General features: G+C 27.5%; 1 protein-coding gene across 6 annotated transcripts; it reads right to left on the bottom strand.

The window, feature by feature from the left end:
- Positions 1-202: 202 nt before the first annotated feature.
- On the bottom strand, positions 203-24,837 carry Nf-YA (nuclear factor Y-box A). 6 transcript variants are annotated; one of them, XR_012758135.1, is made up of 11 exons: positions 24,586-24,835; positions 23,481-23,578; positions 20,431-20,574; positions 18,779-18,917; positions 16,191-16,336; positions 14,002-14,178; positions 12,470-12,588; positions 10,741-10,837; positions 7,839-7,874; positions 2,262-2,374; positions 204-2,168 (listed from the first exon to the last, which is right to left on the bottom strand). XR_012758135.1 is itself a non-coding variant. In XM_075378226.1 (10 exons), exons 2-10 carry the CDS (start codon positions 23,559-23,561, stop codon positions 2,097-2,099), a joined length of 1,011 nt encoding a protein of 336 aa, XP_075234341.1. In that variant the 5' UTR covers positions 23,562-23,578; positions 24,046-24,284; the 3' UTR covers positions 203-2,096. The 6 variants fall into 6 exon arrangements, 3 of the variants coding, with proteins under 3 accessions (XP_075234341.1, XP_075234340.1, XP_075234342.1); XM_075378226.1 differs by lacking the exons at positions 2,262-2,374; positions 24,586-24,835 and adding an exon at positions 24,046-24,284 and having other exon boundaries at positions 203-2,168; XM_075378225.1 differs by lacking the exon at positions 2,262-2,374 and having other exon boundaries at positions 24,586-24,837.
- Positions 24,838-25,220: the final 383 nt, after the last annotated feature.

Here is a 25,220-nt window from a genome sequence, read left to right as displayed (position 1 = left end):
AAATAAATGAAAAAGAAATAAAGAAATTATAAATTCATTTAAAGCGCCTAAAAATTAATACAAAGTAAGAAAAACCCCAAAACAAAAATAAAATAAGTCTGAAACAACAGGCAAAGTTATTAAATAACTAAATCCTGTTTTCTATATATATAAATGTATAATTTTTATTTTTTATTTTTTTTATTTATTTATAAAAAACTATATACAAATATACAACAATAACAATAATAACAAAGTGCGTTGTGAATTTTTTGTAATCTACTGATTAATTTACATAAGTAACAATAAAAATCAATGGATTAATATTTATTAAAATGTAATAAAATAAGAAATTTTTTAAGAAAAGGAAAACTCTTTATTATTACTATTATCATCATCACTGAACTGCTTCGAATTTTACAAGATTTTTTTTTCAAATTGCTTTGATCATTTAATTGGCTCAGCAATCAGCTGATTTATTCAAAAATAGTAAAAATTATGGAGAAATAATGGATAATTTTAGCTAAAGCATCGGGAATTTACAAATAAATAAAGGAGAAAAGCAGAGCCTTCTTAAATAACTATTTTAAATAAATTTTAATAATTATTTTTTTTACTTAAATAATTATTTATTTGATAAGGAACAGAAAAATATTGAGCGAGTAAAACTTAACAAAGAATTTTAAAACCTTTCACCAATATGGTGTTTATTTTTATTTTACTGTTTGATTTGAAATGCTAAAAAATGTTAAAAATTTAAAAACCTTTGATAAAATTTGTCGATGTTACGATATGTTAGTATAAAATAATCATCACAGGGAAAAATAAAGAGTTTATGCAAGTAGCTCTCAAACAGGCCATCAATGGTGCAGTCAGTTAATACTCTAGTATTAGTTTGACCTGCACTAAGTTTTATAACTACTACTAATTTATAATATGTAATTAATTAATAATATGTAATTCTGAAATTCAAAGTGCAGATTTTTAAATTCAAGTAACTTTTTGGCAAGTATAATTTATAAGCAGATAATGAAAATATACAGTAATGAAGTTATGAATAAATCAGATTTAAGAAAATAATACATCCTTTGATGAAGGAAAATAGAATGTTCAAAAGAAAAAACGATCTGATGTCCAGCAATAAGAAAATTAATTTTCGTCAAAAAATAATTCATAGGAATAAAATCATTCTCTACAGTGAAGTACAAAACTGTACTTCATTTCAGCAGTTTTCATAGAATACCCTATATAAAATTTTCAGTGAATTTGGATAAAAAAAGGTTTATGCCAAACGGGTTTTTCTACTACTGTCTGAAGAAGACAAGAAAGAGTAAATAAAAATAGGCTTGACATTTCTTGATCGATATAAGCGAGCGGTGATAAATTTCCTTATTATGTTATAACTAATGAAATTAAGATCTATTATAAAACTACTAAAATTAACTGCGATCGACAATGTAAATCAATTTAACTACTTCAAAACAAAAGGAAATTCATAGCGTGCGGTAAACGTTGTGATTATTTTGAGGAGCTGAAACAATTCTTATCGATTCATGTCAAGCAGAATAAATGCACTGACTTACTTTCAAAGTACTTAACAGGTTCCATCGAGCGACTGCAATAAACATACTCGTTATTGTCAAGTGCCTTTTATTTCTGTTTGAAACAAAAGTAAAAAGAATTTTACGATACGATCATTTCACGACAGAAAATAAGTAATAATAAAAAAATAGTAATGAAATAATAAGTTTATGTAACATAACAATATCCAGAACAAAAAACTAACAAATCGTATTAAATGTCCGGTTTGAAGCAGTGCAGTATTTTATACTAATAACATTATATCTACATTAGATAATAAAAAAACAATAGATTTTTTCTCTAAAGTCTTTGGATCAGTCTGCAGAAAATATGTACATAGTTTTAACAGTTTTTTTTAAATTTTTTAAATTTTATTTACAATATTATTGAAAATCGACTCGGAGTAATTAGTAATGTTTACGATAAAGTTAAACTTTTATAATTAAATTACAATATAAATTTAAGTGAATGTGAATGAATAATCATTAAATTATTTATATTTAAGAAAACAAACTAAATTAATTTTCCAACATAAATTACTGTCCATCAGCTGTAACAACTGATAACGGATCACTGATTATATCTGGTAGAACACTTCCTCCCATACTCTGAAAAATGAAAAAAAAAATTAATAAAGAGCTACCTTTTAATTCTATTTGAAATAAATATTCAAAAGAACATTATGGATAAGATTTTTATACCTGTTCTGCCTGTCAGTCTCTTGGCCTTCTGATATTGCATCTTCCAGTAGATTCGAGTATGTTTAAAGGCCAATCTATGTACAAGGGCTATTCGAAAACTGACTTCCAATCGGCTGGCAAAAAAAAAGAAAAATTTTTTATTAAAACACATATTACCTACACATCTACTACAACACTTCTCCATCAAGTCATTACCCTCGAACCGGCATAATACCAAAATATAAGGCAACATCAATTTTGTGGAATTCTATATCTGGAATATTTAGAAGACCGCATCTAAAGAGATGGTAGTACCTTGTGACATGAAATCTGAGGTATAGGGAACAGGTGAATATCTTTTGTTTGTACTATTCAATTTTCACCATGACTTGCATCCATGCTTTTTCATACATAAGAACACCCTTCAAATCCTGCATTGTTTATTTTGAATATAGCTCCATAGCTTCTTCAGTATTTTAAATAAACTTCTGACATTATTACGGTACTAGGTTTTATAGATTTTCTCAGTAAATTCCCTTGCTGTCCAAAAATACTGAAACTATACAATTTTTCTTTTTTGATTCCACCAGTCTGATTTTACCTTGCAGTGTGATGAATGCACACAACTTTCAAGATATTGCACAATCTTTTCTAACTCATTTATTTCCTAAAAAAAATCTCTCCCTAAAACAAATCGATTCCAAAATTTTTATAGTTTCCAATTTAGTAATCGCATTTAACAATTTGAAAGAATTTTTTGAAAGTTTTATCAGCTATGTGGTTTCCCACTATTCATTTTTGAATCCATCCCTTGGAATTTTTGATACTGATCTTTTAGCGCTGTTATTTATAACATTATTACCTTAAAAGCAACATACGAATTTCTGTGTCCTCTACTTTCAAAAGTAATTACATCGCATACCTTACAGTCGGTAGTATAATGACAGTTTCCAATTTTCAAATAGCACTAGTTAGTAATCAGTCTACAGAATGAATGACAGATATTAAATTGTAAGGAGGGAGTGTATATAGATTAAAGAGTTTTGGTTACTGACATACATGTAATATGTAAATAAAACAACCGGTCTATATTTAACCAGCCGATTAAAAATGTTGGAACAGCCAATTTTGGAATAGCCCTAGTATTCTTTCTCCAATTTTTCTAAAGGAGCTAGCTAATAATTCTAAAAACTATGTGCTCTAGAAATAAATGAATTAATAAGTACCATGATAATATTTAACGAACGGCAATGATTTTCTCACAACATATTATTACCGGTTCACGGTAATTAATTTCTCCAAAGTACATCAATCAACTACATTATTAATCGCAATACTACCTTAGCTGCTATTCACTTATTATCCAGTACAATAACATTAGTAAGAGCGGTTTGTTTGACTTAGTGCAAAATGTTTTTATCTTTTTTAACACATCCCTAAACGGTGTTAAAAAGTGACTATTTATAATCCTCAAAAATTATGTGAATAAAATATGTGTAAAAATTTCATAATAGAGCATCAACATAATTAATAAAAATTATTAAATTTATTTGTAAATTGCAGTAGCATATGAAAAATGGCTTAACACCACTATAGCCTCATCAACAATTAAATAAGATATTAGTGACATAAATATCAAATAAAAAAAATTTAATCTAAGTAAAAAATATTTAATTATAATCTTAAAACATCCAATCCATGCAGAATATAACAGAAACACTAACAATAAAATAAATAAATAAAAACATAATTAAATCATACCTTTCAATTACAACAAAATGTTCTAAAATTAATGAAGAAAAGAAAAAATTTCTGACATAAAGCCTCATACAAATTACCACAAAGAATTACATTTTTGAACAATTCAGAATTCAATAACAAAAAAAATTACTTTTAAATCCCATTACCCCCCTTGCTGACTAACTAAACTCTTTTGGAAAGTATGATGTAAGTATATTTTGTATACGGACACAAAAACATACATACATACATTGTGTATGGTCGGACCTGTCTGACCTGCATTTTCAATGAGGATTAAGTGAAGATTTTGGAGTGCATTGATCTACATCAAGCAAAATATTCAATTTTGTTTTAGACAGGATTAATGAGAAAGCACGTGACTAGATTACATTTGCACAAACTCAAGAGTAAACTGTAAGAGTAACTGTAAATGTTGTATCTAAAGCATAATTCTGTTTTTGTAAAGATTATTTTGAAAGTACTGAAGATGAAACAATTTTTTAATTCCCATCACTTCTTTAAAAAAATTCAAGTATTAGGTTACAAGAGATTTTACTAGTTTTATCAAAAAAGGAATAAATAAAACAGAATAACATTCGATTGGTAAAATCAAATTTAACAATAAAAATTGAGGGTTACACTTACCAAATAATAAATACAATATTACATCATGGATCTTCGATTCGTATAGGTCATTATACTAGTTTTATTAAAAAAGGAAAAACATGGTATGAAGTGAATGATGACTATCAACAACAAAAAAATTGGCCGTGAAATTCAATTTGTTTGTTCTAGAAATGTAATAAATTTTAATAATAAATCCATAAGATAACAATCAGTAATTTATAAATAAAAAAGAATAATCTAACAAAACACAGTGATATCCAAAAACATTACAATGAAATTGTAAACTGTACGGTAAAAGAGTCTTGCAAATATCATTTCTTCCACTTAAAAAACAAAACTTTCTGTAATACAAATAAAAAACTGTTTTTAACAAAACGATACTGATATCAAAGAAGGTAAGACGACACTGCATTTCTATTATCAAAATCTGTTATTAATTTAGTATTTTGTTATAAAAAAATACATGTTAAATATACGTAACAGACATTAGATATACAATAATAGATAATAAGCAATGTTTAAGCATTCCATATAATAAGAAAAAAAGAAAACTTTGTTACAAAACTCTTACCGGCCCAATTTCATTTATTAAACAATGAATAATACATATCACATTTACAGAAATAATACAATTATCATTATTTGTTGTTTTATAAATGACTGAGTTTTGTAACAAATTTTTCTTTTTTTTGCTTATTATATGGAACGCTTAAACACTGCTTATTATCTGTTATTGCACATCTATTATCTATTACATATATTTAACGTTTTTATTTTTTTTGAAAGAAAATTCTAAATTAATAACAGATTTTGATAATAGAAATTTAGTGTCTTACCTTTTTTGATATCAGTATCGTTTTGTTAAAAACAGTTCTATTTATATTACAGAAATATTTATTTTTTGAGTGGAAGAAATGATATCTGTGAGACTTTTACAGTACAGTTTACAATTTCATTGTATTTTTTTTTTTTTTTTTATTGTATTACTATTACAATTCAAATGTCTATGCAGTCACAGCAATTAATTGTTTTTATATTTTTGATTTTAATGTCAGTTTGCTTTACTTATCACACTTGTTAATTTATAATTTATTCTTTACAAAATAATTACATTTTCGTTGTCTATTTTTATTTTTTTATGATTTTCACAAAAGTATTTCACCTAAACTGAACACAAGTTTTCTAATAAAATGAATGTTTACCAAAACAACTCCACTAATTATCACATGTAATCTATAAACCAGAAATACAAATTCATTTGAAAGATTAATCAAGAAAAATGAATTAACAAACACTAATAAACAGATCGCAATAACATGTTTGATGACAGTACACAACAAATCACTAAACGTAGTGAACTGCTGTTGAACATGCTATGATGATGCCATTTTTTATTGTATTTAACACAAAAACACTCTCTCTGAGTAATTATTATAACATAAAAACTTTACAGACAAAAAACATTCTTCTGATGCGATGGATCAGTTTTTTGCTTGTGAAAGTGCTAATCCCAACAAATATCACATATGACCAAATGAAAATCCAAAAACATGTAAGATATTCTCCCCATTACCATGGAAGTGAAGCAAGTTGAAGTTTTTTTTTTTAATTTTAACTGTACGCTTAAAAATGATGAGACACTATTTTGTAGTAAATGCCAATCGACTGACAGAGAAGCCACAAAATTAGATAAATAATCCCTTAAACTTAAAGGAGTTATTTCAGTGCTCCCTGCAACAGTTGACAGCTGATCTACTGATAGTTCTTCAGAAGGCCGGGATATTTTTATGCAAGACTGGAAGCGGGTTGCTGCCAATTAAATTATACATTGGTCTTTAATGTCTACTGCAACAGACTACTTTTTGTCATAACAAAGTGCCACCTTAAAACAAGTTCAGACTTCCCATAACTTATTCCTAAAACAATTTCCTGAATAATATAAAACAAATATTTTATATACAGTTCACACCTACCATCTGACATACATTCCACATAATTATCTACTAATCAAGCATGTAGTATATTTAGGTTTTTTATCAAGATGGGATGACTTTTTTTTCTTTTAAGAAATAAAATGGTTTTTCAACATACAATTTCTGTCTTCACCATTTTTAACATTAATAAGGAAAATAAGAAGATAATCAGTATTAGAAAAAAAAAACGAAGCAATCTATAAGAAAACATTACGAATAGGTAAAAACACAGCATAATGAAATCAACAATAAAGAAAATTAGATTAAAAAGAAATATGCTAACAATCACAAACTATCTAAAATGTTATAACGGGAAACCAATGATGATGTGAATCGACCTAATTACAAATAAATTGGTTATGAAAAACAATCAATAATGATCTCCAGATTCTATGGCAAGCAGAAGTATTCAACTGAATTAAAAAAACTCAACATGCATATATACAGAGTGTATCACAAATTAATGCATACTCCTTAGGAATATATTCCAGTGATGAAATTAAAGACTTTTTGTCTTTAAAAATATACCCACTCATATAATCATAATTAATCATTAATCATAGTTACTATAACGTTAATTTAAATTTAGCATTACAGCAAAACTAGTAATTAAAATTTCATAAATTAACACTAATTTTGTGGTATAATTATTACCATAATTTTAGTAATTAAACCGATGAAAAATTTAATTAAAATAATATGTTTTTTATTAAACAGCTTATTTACTTGAATAATTAACGTTAACTTCTCAAAATTTTTTATAACTATCTTTTGTAACATATAGCTCAGCATAACTATTCACATATTTGTTGCAAAGAAACTTGTTTATTTCTCTTTACATAAATTAATAAGTATTTTGATTTCTGTTTTTTGGGAATTTTCAAACTGAAAGAACATAAAAATTGGGCCTTTTTAAGGTCCTTTTACCATACAGATTTGTAATATTTTTTGCAAAGTTATTTGGTCTTAAAACAATTTATCTACATTTCTCACAGATTTTGTTACTGTAATCATTATTTTCCCATAAAATTAGCAAATTAGCATAATTTACATCAGAATTGTTAATTTAATTTTAAAGGTAAATCTGGCTAAATTTTGTGTAGATATTAACTTCCAAACAACAAATATTTTTTAAAATTTCATCAAGAAAATATGTTGCCAAAGTATTTCCATTGCTTTATGACACGCTCAGTATAATTCTAAATGTTTTTAATTAAACAAACCACCAAGTCAAAAAAAAAAAATGATGACCACTCACCAAAATAGTGTTTTCGTTGTATCTTACATCACCAGTCTAAATTAAAAAATACACATAAATTAAAATTTATTTTTATCAAAACCAAAGCTAAGTAAACATTACATCCAACAATAACTACACAAAGTTTATAAAAGTCATCGAATCAAATATTTTTTATTACAAAATAGTAATTGACAAAACTAAAAAGATATACTACAAAATGTTTTTACGCCGTATAAAATATTCTGTTGTACAGAAAAACACACAATAAGATACCTTACAAAAAAAAAAACAATTTAAAAGCACCTTTTTATTAATAAATGCCAAATACAAATATTTTTCATATCTGTGAAAAGATTATAAACACTTAGCACAGTCAAACAAATCACTTGAGGGCAAAACAATAAATAATGGCATATTTTGAATAATCCTTAAAGAATACAAAAAAAGGCTATCCAACAAGTATGTAAATGCTACCTTTTTTTTTTGCGCTGGTGCATTATTAATCAAGTTTAGTTCATTTTCTTACAGAATACATTTTTTTTAGAACTTAAAATTTAGAAATTTAAAATTAATATTCATAAGAAAACTAATCGAGTACTGAGAATACGCGAGATCCTGGAACCAGTAACTGATGATTGTGTTGCTTGTTCAACTGCCATCATCTTAAAATTGAATTTGCTACAAAGCATAATAATGTTGCTATTAATGTAATTTTAATAATTTCCTTGTTATGAATATCAATCATGCTATATGACTGTACAACCAATAGTAGATTATACAGGGAATACTTTCATTTATCTATGTAAGTCACCAACCCTAATTTTAAATTACATCAATTTGATCCTTATTAACTGGAAAAAACACATTATCTGGCCAAGATATTAGGGATGTTGTTATTATTCTTATTTTACAGTTATCATCAACCCAACCATTTTCTGCTCATTTTTACACACAATGTATTCCCAGTTTACTAAAAAAAAAAAAAATAATAATAATCAATAAATTATATATAAAACAAACAAAAATTAAAATCTAATATTAAAATTAGTTATTTAATAAAAACAGAATGCTGGAAAAGTTAAACATAATCACAAAATGCTAATTTGTAACTAATTTTCAAAGACATGTGAAGTAAGTTTTTTAAAAAGATTTTCTATAAGTGTTAAAGGGAAAATAAAATAAATAATAATATTGTACAGTAACAAATAGAAGTATTAAGCATGAGTATTAACACTGAATCTTACGGATGTTACACCTTCCACCTCCTAGTCCCAAAATCCAATGGATATTGAAGATTGTTCTTGCAGTTTAATTTTAATATATTGGGCTCACACTTTCATATAAATTTAATGTACTGGAACATCTCCCTCTAGTGTTCCGGCTTTAATAAGTAATTGATTATAAAGTAATAGATTGCAGACCGTTTCACAATTTAATACCAAGCTGTATTTCACTATGAAAGTTTTACTGTTGATAGCTGCATTCATACATGGAAACAAAAAAAAAACCAATCTCACCGTTTTGTATTTTTTTTTATTCTATTGCTATAACTTTTTTTTATTATGTATTTATTAACATAGAACAAGCGATATACTATGTTACTAAGTTTAAAAGAATTAAAATCTATTCTAAATAATTCTGGTTCAGAAATAAACAGTGATTTTGATGAAATATTGAATGCTTCAATGGACACCGCATTAAAGACCAGAAAATTTTATGGAATCCATATTTGTAAGGATTAAAAATATTTAACCATCTGGTAAGGATTAAAACTATTCCAGTTCTTTTAATGTCTCTTTTAGAAAGAAAAAATCTAATCAATATGTTAAAACAAATAGAAAAAATGTATGAATTTTATTAGTTACAACAAATACTTCCCGTAATATTATTTCATAATATGTGAAAAATATAAGCAAAAATTAAATTTTCATAAATTCTAATATCCTGCAAGTTATATTAATCCCTCGATACCTCCTAATCCTCTCCTTATATTTTTTTTTTGGAAATGTAACATTTCTAAAAAATATATATTTAATTTTCCTCAGACACAAAATACCAGACCAAGTTTTATGATTTTAGATTAAACCTTTCGTGACATATAACATCAAAAGGAAGCCAACACATGCATAAAAAACACTTCCTTGAACTGTTAATTAAAATTGTCAGGAAAAAATTAATAACCTATAATGTTCAAACGCTCTAGAAATTGAGAATCTAAAATAAAAATTAAGTGTCAAAACGACTAAAGGCCAATATAATTTAATTGACTCATCACAAAATATTTTCTGTTTTTAATCATATTGTGGGATTGATGGGTAAAATTGTAAAATGCACACAATTCAACCTGACTTGTTTTGTATCATGACTTTGCTATAATTCCTTCAATTTAATTAATTAATTTTAATTAATTAATTTAATTTTTATGTATAAATTACTGATACAGAAGTGATTTATTGTACATTCATTTAAAAGAGTAGTGTGAAAAGCAGAAAACATATTGATCTAATTGTTGACACTCAAGAAAACTAAAAATTCTAACCCATTTTATAAAGTACATATATCAGAATTACCTTACACCTCTAATTACCAAGGGAAGTGAATCTAAAATACATAAAAATTCAATCTATCTATAAATAAATGTTATTAAAATGGGCTTCTCATAATACAGTATAATCTTTGTAACATTGTTTCAATATAATCAAACAATAATTATAATCTAGAGGATGGGAATGAAAAAAATATCAGAAGATGGTGATAGGAGAAAATAGAACATTGAATTATGAGAAACGATTCCACAAACAACCTAAATCTAGGAATATTTTAATATTACACATTACAATAGATGTTAAAATGCTTTGATGCTAACAAAACTGTTACTTTAAGTTTTTGCACTCAACAATTTTATTATAAATTAACTTACCTCGATTATTAACGAAGGTCCAAGTGAATTATCGACTTGAGCGCCGGATGAAGAAACTGGAATACCCTGTAATCTTCCTTGTAAAACATGTTGATGTCTATAAATAATAAAATTACTGATGAAGATTAATAAAAATAAATTTTTATTAGTTAATATAATCATTCAAACACTATACACTCTAATTTATTGATAATTTCATGTAAATTTATTAATAAGTTATCATTTATTAATGATGTGGTTTCTTAATGGTGGTATACGTTTATAAAAAAATTATTAATTATTATTTGATTTTATTAAAAAAAAGAAAAACTTTCAAACACATAAATGAATACAAGAAAACTAATTCTGTAAAAAAAAAAAATGTTATAAAGCTATTCTCATAAATAAAACATAATTAATCTTTAATAATTTACTGATTCTACGTAATATACTAATCTGTCGGAGAAATAACTACATCCAATCTATCATTGTCCAGGATTCATCAAATGTTTCTGGGCAATTTATATATACGACGCAAAGCCGCATAAGATATGCAATCCTTAAGGAAGTGGCGTACAGTCAAGCAGTTGTTGCATCATATGCATAGTGGAGGATTTCCTCCTGACATCAAAAACTCGTGAGTAGCTCTTGTGGTCCTAACTGCATTCGGCAGAGGACCACTTCCTCTCAGCAAACTTTTCTGCATGAGAAGTTTATTACATACAGGATATATAATAAACAGAAAAATATATATACTCTGTATACATTCATCTATATATATATACATACATACTAACTACCCTTCTTCATGATGAATTTATTATATTTTTTAAATATTTACCATTTAATTAGCTACATTTTTCCCAATATAGGAAGAAAAAAAATGTTCATATTTTTATTGATGATAACTTCAAATAAGCTAATTTTAATCCATGACTGAACTGATTTTTTTTTAATATTCCCTATATTTAGCTGTTACAAAAAAATCAATGAATGTTAAAAAAGGGCATTTTTTTTTTTAATACATTAGTATTATCAAACTGAAACACTACTGACTTTGTTCATTTCTGTACTCAACTGACATACCTTGGTAGCTGTTTAAAATCTGCGTGTACCAGATCTGATGCTTCATCTTGCACCATATTACACCAGATAATTTATCAAGCTGACATGCTTCAAAACCTCTAAAAAAAATCAACAGAATAATCCTTGGCTGATGACTGCACTTTGAATAATGTCAGATGAGAAAATATTTCTGTTAGTATTCCATCCTAAATTTTTTTACTCTGAGTGGTGCACCAACAAACACCACTAATGTTAATATTGAAAATTATACTATTCTGTTTTTTATACAATTATTCAAAAGTTCTGAATCAACTTTAATTTGATTTGATTTGAGTTCTGTCAACAAAACTGGACTTCCAGTATTGGTGACAGATTAAAAAAGTGAAGTTCCTCCAATATTTGTACTTGAATGTCCAATATTTGTTTAATATTGCATTACGTAATAATCATTGTGCTTTGATTTTTCTCACCTTAAACAGCTTGAGCTATTACATACATATGCATAATATTTCTGCCTTTCATTCAAAAGATTTTAGATTTTAATCCTAGCCAGACTTGTTATATTTCATACGCTACAAAATTCATTTATCGTTATAAAACTGTAAGTGGACATCAGGTGGTTATTTCTGAAGGAATTAAATAAATTATTATTAGTAAATTAATAAAAAATATGTGCACTACTTACGTATTAGAATTGTTAGCTGAATTAAGTTTTATTTTTTTAACTGAGCCTGAATGAAATCTGCCACCTTCACCACGTATCCTATTCATAGCATGCTTATGTCTTGATTCATGTAAATATTTCTGTAAATAATAATATAAAATTAAAAACTGGAGATTTATACAGTAATTTAATAAAATGAATGAAATTAATTTATAACCAAAAATCAAATTAACCTTAAAAATAAAAATCATTCTGTTATTAAATAAGCATTATTTTTTCTAAAATGAAGATCACTTAACACTATATATGTAAAACAAACATTCTAATTTAGAAAAAGGAAACATTCCATACAAATTTCTAATTAAGTTTTATATTTCTTTTTTTAAAAGCTAGCTGTAGTTTGAAGAAATCAGTGATGATGATTTTCACAATTTTTTAAACGAAGTATTAAATTTTATTATATTTCTCTCACAATTCATTAAAATAAAACAAGCCTTTTAGCAAACATTTTTTCAAATAAGAGAACTCCCTCTCAATGTTTTGCAACTGTACCGCTGTCAAAAACTGAACATGTACAAAACAAGTAGCGGAAGGTATTGATTGAGAGGTGAGGTGGTGCACAATTAAAGGTGAACATGAAGATTACTTTGTGAAAAGATGATCAATAATTTGGGAAACCTCAATCTATAAACAATTACAAATAAAATATTTTAAGAAGATTTTGGGTTGATTTGACTTCAGATATGATAAGCTTGCTGTGCACCTACAAATTCCTGACAAATTCACAAATAGGTTGTTCTCACAGATCAAGCTATGAATGCACAGACTTCATGATCCTATATCCTAAAGATGAACTTAGCGAAGGATCTGACCCAGAACCGAAACCAAAGAAGGTATCAGGATAAGGAAAAGTTTTTGATCTCCCCAAGGAATAACTCTGATAACAAACAAATGTCCATGCAAAAAAAAGCATCAGGGCATCCCTCACACAGTAACAGGTAATCGTTTCATTTGCAATCTCTTGCATGATCACAACACTTTTACCCAAATAAGAAAGCACATTACTGAGAAGTATAATAAAACAAAATATCCATCTACTACAATGATTTTCATTATTTTGCACATCCCAAAGAACACGATCATCAATTGACTAAATCTCTGGTATTCATAGGATACTAAGTTATGAGATAACTAAGTTATGAGATTTATCAAGATACATCTGTGAAGAAAATCTTACAAAATCTTTTTACTTAACACACGTTTCGATCAAGTGATGTTCATGGTTAAGGTGTCACATTATTAGGCGATTATGAATCGGTGTATGAATTGTACTAAATATAGTAATTCTAATGCGTATAATTCTAATTCATTAAGGGAGGAGTCTAATTCATTAAGGGATTTCAATTCAGTTAAACATCAAATGCATTATCATATTCCAACTATAAAATCCTAATAAAAACCAAAATAGCTTTTTTTTTATACAGAGGCATTGATGAAAATGTTGAAGTTTACAAAAATGTCAAAATTGAAAAATGTTACAGAAATAAAGTTACCTGTCTACTTTTTGGTATTTTTCCTTCTGCTTCTAATTTAGCTCTTGCTTGTCTACGTTTAAGTATTCTCTTATATTGTTTAGCATTAACGTATAACGGTTCTTCTTCAAGGAATTCAGTACCAGGTAATGGTATCCTCTGGAATTGGTGAACTCCTGTATTGCGATCGGGTACCACCTGTCAAACAAATATTCTAGATTAAATTGAAAATCATGATGTTTTGTAAGACAATTTAAAAAAGGAAAAGCTAACTATTTCCATGTAGCAAATCAAGAATTCCCAATTATATGCTAGAAAAAGCGGTTAATCTTTTTGACAATTCATAGTTCTTATGTCTGTTAACTATTATCAATCATCAAAGAATTATGAAAAAAAATATTGTATATTTATAAACACATTACAATAATTAAAATTATTACAATGCATTTTCAAAACAAAGCTATAATTTCAAGTAAGCTAAGTATGGTTTAAGAAAAACTGATGTGCTGAAAATCTTCCTGCTCATGATCATGCACATAACATATAATGGAAACTAAGTAATCTGTTACTAGGAAAATGCTTATCATCTAAAATTCAACAGTTCAAAAAATTATATTATCTTGAAATGGAGATGAATTCTTAATATAAACTGTAAACCAAACTATATCTCGGACTACCAACTATTTATCTTTTAATGAACTGCCACACTTGGTGTACTGGACAGCATATTGGCTTCTTATTCAACTTGTTCTTGATTTGAGTCTTAGCTAAGGTCATCATAATAAAAAAAATTAAAATGATCTCTAAAGTTATACACGCCTATGGAATGAATAAATGAATAAATAATAAACAAACAACAAACGGATAACTAAGTTAGACAAACAATGTAAAACTATGTACTTGATATTTCTGATTAAATTACAAAGCAACAAACATAAAATTTCAGCTTCCACACCTTATCAATTATTTGTTGTTTTCTCTTTTATACTGATCTTCATACACTCAGAGATAGTGTTTTTTCTTGGTCTAGAAAAATACCTTCTATGTCTACAAGTGCTAGTTTTATGGCAGGTAGGTATGCCAGTTGAATATAACACAGTGCACAGAATGGGCAGAGCTCTACACCGGTATATAATAGACAGGTTAAACAAAAGATGTACTTCTAAGAAGAATTAAGAAAGCGGTTGGGTAAATATTAATTTTATGGGATCAAAAGAAAAACCTAAGCAAGCATAAACTATAATAACTTATGATTTACAGGTTCCACAAGAAGACTTATCCTAGAACCTGAAATAAAGATAAGATGCTGATGGCAGAAACCAAATTTAATAAATATATGCTTAAACAACAAGGGATTTGGGATGAGTGCTCTCTTTCCAGGACTGATCTATCGTGATGGGTATACCATCCTGTTTCACCAGCCATCCCTGTCTTTCGACCCAGTTTTCAGTTCTGTGGATGAAGGTCTGATTTTACTAGGATCTTTTTGCTGAGAATGCCAGAACCCAAAGAGCCTGCGATCCTTAATATCTGACAGATTTGTGAACTTAGCAACTCTCATTTTCTATCAAATGATTGCAGTGCCTGTCAGATAAAGCTAGATCCTCCTAAGTTAGAGATCATTGGGTGAAAATTCACATAGTTGTTAATGATGACACTACTTAATAATGATGATAAAACTTCAGAAATAGAATAATTACCTTTTATTTTTGAATTTTGTAAATCAAGATTCACATTTATTTCTTTTTCTTTTAATTAAAATTATGAAGTGAAATAACCAATTATCATCTTAAATAATGCTTCCTTATAACAATTCATAGAGAAATTACAGTTACGCACAAGTAAAGGCATCAGAGACATTAATAAATAAAGAACTATCAGCGCATATATATTCCGCACAGTGGCTTCAATGCAGATGAAACTTTTCACACTTCCAGTTCAAGATACATCAACGTATTAAATTTTGATTTTTAAAAATTATAAAAATGAAAAAGAAAACCAACAACAGCCCTGTTTTTGAGTAGTCAGTTAGGTTGCATCCACCTGAAAAAAATAACGCCAAAAGTACACTAGGATGACAGGGGATATGAAGAAGTTTAATAATGGAAATGGCATACCATCCCTCACAATCAAGAGTGGATAATGTCCAATTAATACTGCAATTAATAATAATTACATAAAATTAATCATGTAACAAGATAAAAACTGACCATAACTATGTTTTGTCCTGGACTGTTTGTTGAATTATTATTTGTGACAGGTGCAGAAACAGGCGTTGAAACCTGAGTGGTCGTAGGTGTTGTGTTGACTGTAGGCGCAGGTGCTACTTGTACTATGTTTCCATTTAAATTAATTACTAAAAAAAGAAAACCAAAGAAAAGTTAATTTTAACACACACAAATTGACAGTAAAAAAGAAAAAATATTACAAAAGTAAAAAAGTGAAAAGGGCTGACTAACTTTTCTAGTTAACAAGAAAGGCTACATTAAAATCTGGGACTTAATGGGTTTTATCCTTTTATTTTCCCAAACACTTTTTTAATGTTCTAGTGAAACAGAATTGAAATGTTGTAGTTAGGACAGTTTAATTTAGAATCTTGGCCTAGACCGCGTATCTGCTGAACTACAGTCAGTATAAAATGAAAACAGTTAAAGGTATGTACTTTACGTCACTACACCTAATCGCTGTGAACCAACAAACTGTGGCTACTCCTGTTTTTCTCTCAGTCTTTAATCATCACCCAACAATTTCCCATAAATAAATTGTATACTTTCTTCATTTCAAGATTCATTTTAGTGGAAGCCTTGTTAAAATGTAACTCTCACAAGGGCAGACAATTTGCAACACACACCCCCGAGTATTGATACTTTGGGTGGTTCCTACATTAAATCCAAAAATGATAGGTTCCAACACGATTCAATTTTGGAGTTAATTCCATTTAAAAATTTCAAGCAGTTCAAGTAACTTATTTGTACATCACAGACACATCGACAACAGTAGCTGATGATGCATGTTCTGGTCTCATAATCGAGGTCTTAAGTTTGAATGTCTGTCTTTTTTAAATCTTTTCTTACATATATAATAACATAATGATTTTTTTCTATTAATAGTATTTATAATAAAAATAATATTTATAAGAATATGGAAAATCAGTTCATAAATTTCATATTTGCCAAAACTGATATCACTAAGAATAGAGAAAGTAGTTACATGAATACCTGTAATTACTTTAAGTTAAACGCTGGATAATGCTTGAAAAACACTAATTGAATAATAACATAAGAAAATACAGCAAAAACCACTTATGAAATGATAACAGGGTATGCAATACAATTAAACAATAAATAAAATATACCGGCAAGCCAAAGCAAACATGTAAACTCTGTGATCACAAAGAAACAACCAAAAATCACCTGGCTCGACTTGTGTTTAATTATTTGTTTTATTTTATTATTTCTTCAAAACGAACAAAATAACCTTGCATCTGAAGGACGCAAGTTTAAATTTGGGAGCTATTTTTCCATGTCTGTTAAAATTATATATTTTTGTTTTGCGTTTGTTTTTATTTTGCATAGTTGCTTGTCAGTGAATATGTTATAACACTGGTTCACACTATGTATTTTTTAGTGTAGTGTTCTTCATGTGATTTTCAGGTAACACGGGCGTGTACAGTACTTCTGCGGATCATACTTTTAAAAAGTTGAATGGTTTATGTGAGAGTGGGTTGTTTGAGGTGTGAATCAGTGTCTGTTATTGTTAGGTTTCTGCACATTGTGAAAAAGTCGGTTTTGCTGGTTGTCAACATTTATTTATTTTCATGAGGTCAAACAATTTATTAGTAATCTGTGTTTAATTTAATCTGCAGTGTGTTTTGCTTTCATTAATAGTTGTTCACATTGTCTTGTGTCACCTTGATACAATAAGATGCTGTCAGTAACATATTTGTACCGGTAAATTATTTTGTGAGCATTTATGTTGTTGATGGTTATGTGTTGCAGAAAGATTTCACTACAATTCTGAAGTAGAAGAAAAACAACTCAAATTAAGTGCAACAGATCGATGTAATATTTGTTTCTGAGAGTAATTTTGTTTTGTAATAACATTCAGAAATTTTCTAAGATGTGTTCTTGCATTAATTAAATTGTTTTTTAGTGAACTTTTAAGAATCGAAAATATTTTTGTTAATACGTTATTAATATGAAGATTCGTTCAACAAATAATGCTATTCTTAAATTTGATAATTTATATCAGAGCATATAAGAAAGTTGAGCTCTGGAAAGAATAGAATATATAGAAACATACTTTATTAAGGGTGAGAGCTTCAGGTTTTATTTATCTTAAATATGCCCATTATTTATGCATTAATAATAAACAAGTAATTGTTATAAACTAAGCCTACCTCAGTCACATGATATTATCTGTATCTATAAAAGATTATATGAATTGTATTATAGTTACTCAATAATCATAGACAGTAGTAGCTTACCTAATTTCAAAAATTTGCACATTTCAAAGATGTAAAAACATTATTTTTAATTTTAAGAGTGTTAAGCATTTATACTGCTGATTCTTATAAACTATCGCTATAGAGGATCATCTAATAGTCCAATATCTGTAACTAAAATCACAATATGATCAAACAGCTAAGCTTTATTTTCACCTCATTCTAGCTAAACCTTCAATTGGAATACGATAAAACAGAAATTAATTTCATTTTCTAATTATGAGCGGTGCAATCTGTTTCTTCCATTTCTACTTACCATAAATTTTCTTGTAATAATAAAAGAATATTACTTACAAGTAGGCTGATGTTGCTGAACGGCTGTAGCAGCTGAATTATCAATAACAGGTGGTTGAAAAATATATGTTTGTCCATCAGGTGTTTGGAATATCTGTGGCTGCTGAGGTGGTTGAATAACAATTTGACCACCACTGCTCTGTTAAAAAATAAGAAAAACAAATCATTATTAATAATAAAAACATTAGATTTCCTAATAAAACTAAACCTAACACATGTAACTGTGTTAACTTTTTCATTTCAAAGCTTAAAATTCAATGATTTATATGATAAAATGATATCTGGTGTAAATGATTTAAGAAACAAAACAGTTCTGTAAGAGGATGCTCAAATAACTTCTGAACTCTATATATATATATATATATAATATATACAGACGAGGGACGTTCAATAATTAACATGACAAACTGATATAGAGAAAGAACAGTTCATTGAATGACAATGAAACTTTTTGAGGGTCAAATTGGCAATCATGGGAACACATTTGAACATTATGATCACATCTAATCATAGCTGTTCAATCATAATTAATCTAAACATAACCTCTTTTGTTGATTTCTGAATGTCAGCAGCTCCGCTTGAAATGCGTATGCTGGAAGAGCAACATTCAGTAATAAGATTTTTGCTATCAGAAGGTGTGAAACCAACAGAAATTTACCCGAGAATGTGGAAACGAATGTTATGGTAGGAAGTGTTTCAACTGCAGTAAAATGTATAAGTGGGTCAAACGGTTTAATTTGGGCAGAACAAATGTGATTGACTCCATCGCACAGTTTTGACTAGTGCACTACAAAATCACATAAGTGATCGTATTCAAGAAGAGTCAAAATTTTCCAAATAGCTAGTTTGTGTAATAATAGTATTGAAACCGCACATTCAATCATTCATGATGTGCTGAATTATCGCAAAACGAGTTCAAGATGGGTTCCAAGAAATACCAAGAGAAATGCTAGAGAAGTTGGGTCGGCAGGTGTTGCCACATTCTCCTTACAGCCCAGACCTCATCCTGCCCAATTTTCATTTGTTCAGACTGTTCAAAGACTTTTTAAGCGGTAAGAAGTTCAACGACAACAAAACAGTACATGAATGGTTCAACAGTTACATTGTCATTGAATTCTCTACATCAATTTGTCTCATTAATTATTAAACAACCTTTGTTGTGTGTGTGTGTGTGTGTGTGTGTATATATATATATATATATATTTAATTCATAAGAGGCATTAGAACTATAGTACATATGAAATCACTAGTCACATAGGTAGGTTACCTGAAGCATAATTTTCTTTCTCAAGATTAAGTATGACGTATTGCTCCTTACTTATGAAATATGCCCCTTATTCTGATATAAAATTTCATCAGAGAGCCAACAGTTTTTTCAATAATCACATATCATATTAAATCAAACTGATAAATCACCTCTGATTATTTGCCATTTTAATTCACTAAATTAAAACACTGCTACAATAAAATGATTTTTAAGAATTCAGCAGATATTCGACTTATAAGCTGCTGATATTGCTAAACTGGATTTTACAAACGATATTATGTTTCAAAGAAAAATCTTAAAAGACAAATATTTATACAATCTTTATACAATCTTAAAATTGAAGGAATTATTTGAAATTTTAACTATTTTAAAATAATCTAAAGACCTGTATAGCAGTAGGTACAGGAACAACCTGCAGTTGTCCTTGACCAGCTAGCTGTATTTGTCCACTCTGCGGTACTGTATGTACTACAATTTGTTGACTGCCGCTACCTTGTATAACCTGACCGGCTTGATTAACTTGTAAAACCTTTAAAAAAAAAAATCATAAATTAATCATCCTGAAAAATCTGTTTTCTTCAATAAATTCTAAAATGATTAAACAAACAAATTATTAAAAATAACTCAACTGTATAAATAAATTGTTTATTCTGATCAGTATATAACAAAACATTCTATTTATCGTGTCAGGAATGGGTAGGTATGTTATAAAAAAAAAGGGATTGTCCCAACAGCTGCCTGGATAGTTCAAAGGAAACTGTAGGAAATCTTTGATCACAGCGGTATCACATAATACATAAAATAAAAAATAGACACGATTTTTAAGTCCTTATTAATTATTTAAACACAAATTAATATTTAAGCTAAATCCATGAACGTGCTAAAAATTGAAAAACAATTCATAATTCAGAAGGTATTAATGAAAATTATTTAATATACATTTTATGTACATGTTGAACAGGATGCACAAAATTCTGGATTTTTAAAAAAGTTTGAACTGGTATTATTTAAGAATCGATGAATATTGTTTTTGTAAAAGAAAACCTTTTAGTTATATTTTATATAAATTAATGAGAAAGAGTTTTAAACGGTTTGACAATTTATTAAAAATGATAAAGGAAGTATAATAACATGCTTCTTAATGAGCCGAATTATTGTGTTGTCACAAAAAAAACCAGTTGTCTAGTTTGAAAGTCGTATATAGTCTTTTTCTTTTTTTTTAATAATGTGTCTATATTTTTTATCAAAAACTGCACATTCATAAATATATACATACAAGAATAACTTTATTTTTTTTTAATTACACGTATGCAAGTTGTGTGTGTGTATATACACACAATTATCTCTTAACGTGGATAAGCATGTATACATGACTTTTAGTATTTATGAAAATAGTAAACCTGTAAACTTAAGAATTTAAAGACTGACAAAAATAATACTTTTAAATAATAAGACTGTAATCTCAGAAGGGAGTTTCAAATACAACAAATAATTTTAAAAAAACAAAGTTTTTAATATTTATATTTGGGAAACTAGGAAAAGTTATATCTACTACATTGCTCTGTTTTTTTTGTATGTGCCTTTTCAGAGAATAGGAGGGGATTTTTGCTTGGGGAGGGCAACATGATAATGTTTTACAGTGTTTGTTAAATCTATCAAAAGGTTTTTTAAATTTATATTATACACCAAGCAATAGAGTACCTCCTTCATAAAATAAAAAATTATTTGAACTTGAATCACTGACCTACCATTATTCTGAATTGAAAAATAAACTACAGGAGACAGTAACATAACGAGAAATAAAATAACTGCCCTTTCAATAATAAATAAAATTGTATACAAAAAAGGTAGTGTAACAAAAGCAATGTGTTTAACCAACTTCCATCAAATATGGATTTAAGAGATAAAAACATTAGAAATAACATTAAAGAATAGATCTCACAGAATCAGGAAATATCACAATAAGAAATAATGTATGTAATATAAATTGTATTTTACAATTATAGTAGACAACTGTATTTAATTGTATAAAATTAGAACTTTATTTTAAAACTGAAAAATTATATTTTGTATTAGTTGATAAGTTTATTTTTATTATTGTAATATTTCAGGCCCTGTGCACATATATCTGTAAATACTTGATAGGGATTTTTTAAATTTTAGAATGAATAAATAAATGTATATTAATAATAACAGTTTATTGTATATAAGCATCCTAGCAGCAATTTAATATTATAATAAAAATATAGTAATTTTTATCCTTAAATTACTGCTATAATTCTTCTAATTTATGAATTAACATAAGCGCTTCCACCATGGCCACATCTTTAGGGTTTTTTTTATTGAAATACATGGAATAAACATTATAAAATTAAAGAGAATATGTTATTCTCTCTGTCATTTCATTAAAACTTTTAATGTTTATTACATGTATTTCAATAAAAACACCTGAAGAACCCACAGTCACGGAGAAAGCGCTTGTGTAAGTTTACAAGTTAGAAGAATTATGGCAGTACTTAAAAAAAAATTATATATGTGTGTTAATTAAGTTAATTAAACATCAGTAATTTCATATATTCAACCGATAAAATTAAAATCAACCCTTCTTTTTCTTTAATAATTGAATTAACAAGTGAAAAATACCAATCCAAACAAGAATTGAATCCAGAATCTTCCAGGTGAAAGGTAGAAATACTATAACTCTACCAAAGGTTGGTTTCTGAATTATTGTACAAAAAATGGAAATAAAATATGTAAAAAATAATGTGAAACAAAATGCTACATCAACATGATCAATTTTCATTAACTGCAATTTTTTTTTGTTAAAACATAAAAACAAATATTATAAAGAAATTTAGAAAAGGAATAATATATTTAAAATATAAACTTTTGTGATAATTAGTTAAATCAATTTTATTAAAAAAAACATTTTTAACTTATTTCAAAACATTTTCATACATAAATTGAGTAACACTATTTTACTGGAATTTTTTTGTTAAGTTAATCAGTTACAGGACTACTCACTTCTGGTTAATACACACAGATATCACTTCAGGTTATCTTATTTTGTAAAATAGATCATTAGTACTGACCAAATTGTAAAGAAGAAACAAAAAAATGAATTAATGATGTTGGCTTGCCACAAAATAAACGTTACATATAATTTAAAATCATAACTTGTAATTAAAGAGAAAATAGTTGGTAAAAATGATTTGAAATAAATATGATTAATTTTACTAATATCGAATACTAATAAAATAAAATCAGAATAACACAGAAGTACACTAAAGCACATTATACAAATTTTATAAGTTTTACTTAATTAGGAGATTAAAAGGAAATTATATTCCAAAAACACATGATACTAACAATTAATGGATGCAATTATGATAAACAGCATAAATAAATTTTCTTTTTAAAACATCATAAACTAACCTGAACCTGTTGACTGCCGGCATTAGCAGGAATAGCTTGCATCACTGTCATTTGTCTCTCTCCCGAGAGCTGTTGTTCCATAGCCCAACAAGATCTCTCTAAAAACAAAACAAAACTTACAATAGTTAATAACAAATGAGTAAGGTTAACATAACGCTAAAACTGAATAATTACTGTAAGTAAGTACGAGTAAGTACTGTATAATTTTAAAAAAGAATGTAAATGAACTAAAAAAACATTATAATTAAGAAAACGTAAATAAGTTTGATAAACAATTACTTGTTCACGGTAACTTTGAAATGCATCATAAACGAAAAATAGTACACTCAAATGGCATAAGAAACTGACCAGCAATACAAAGTAATACATTACGTACATAATTATAAACAAAACTAACCATACCTTAAAGCGATAGAACTTTTTAATACTGCGTACATTTTCAAGTCGGTTACTTAAGCTATAATACATTAAAATAATTACATGCGTATAAATTAAACAATAATAATAATTATAAACCACATTATTAACAATAATTAAATCTTACAGTATTTATCGAATTACATACCGAATTCATATTTAGGTTATGTCCATGCATCTTTAATTTAAAGCACATTTTGAAACATTCACAACTTTTTATTTAAATATACAGTACTTCAACAACTCAAAAAGAAATATAATAACAACTGATTAACACAAGAACTCCGGAGTATAGTGAAAAAACAATCCGATTCGTAACATGTACCTAGATCACGAAATTTAACTCTGGTTACATATCACCACTAAATCTGAATAGTAACTGAATAGAAATAAGTAAAAGAATTTTTGGAAAACTATTTTACAGCATACAGATTAATGTACATTTAAATAATAATTATATTAGAGACACAAAATACCAGCCACATCGCATAATTGCAAGTAATTAAAAAACGTAAATTTCTAACAATCTAACATGGCTTCCTACATTTCAAGGTTCACGTGAACAACAAAATGTAATGGCGAGTTTATGTATACTTAAAACTAATTAAAAAAGTGTCAAACAGTTGAATTTTGCCGGCTTATATCAAAATAATGACCACTGAAGTTGTTTTATAATTTGTGGACTTACATTGGATATTTTCGTCAGTCGTATTCCCAATGATTGGTCGGAAATTGTATCACCAATGAAAGGCGAATGAACAACTCTCGGTATTGGCTTCCTCAACTCACCCAGTCTCCTCATCGAAGTTGAGACGCGCCAAGGTGGTCGATGTCCTGCTAGCCTCCAACAGGGCACGTTTTCATACCGTAATGGAAATTTTAACCAATCCGTGCAACTAGTTCAAACGTCACGCTGCAATCTAGAGAAAGCAGAGAAATGACTCTTAGTTTGAATTCATGCCTCGCTCGTTTAATTTTAAGTTGTATTTTCGACCACAGTAATTGTGCAATACTAAAGTAGTATCATCTACGGAGATATGTTTCATTGAATTAATATAATAGTCTAATTTCTTTGAAATTAAAATAAAAATCCTAATTTAAAATTAATGATTATTTATAACACACAACTCTATTAATGTCTCTTAAACAACTTTATTATCATTATTGTATCGTAATTTTACTGGACAAAATATTCTACTGATAAAAAACATAAATTATTACAGAAATATATGCCAGTTATTCAAAATACTCAAAATAAACAATCTGGTATTTTATTAATTTTAGCTTTTTAAAATACATATTCTAATAAATAAGATTATAGTG

This window comes from Lycorma delicatula, chromosome 11 (genome assembly GCF_047948215.1).
Source record: "Lycorma delicatula isolate Av1 chromosome 11, ASM4794821v1, whole genome shotgun sequence".
Classification (NCBI taxonomy): Eukaryota; Metazoa; Arthropoda; class Insecta; order Hemiptera; family Fulgoridae; genus Lycorma; species Lycorma delicatula.
This window is presented reverse-complemented; position numbering and strand designations above follow the sequence as displayed.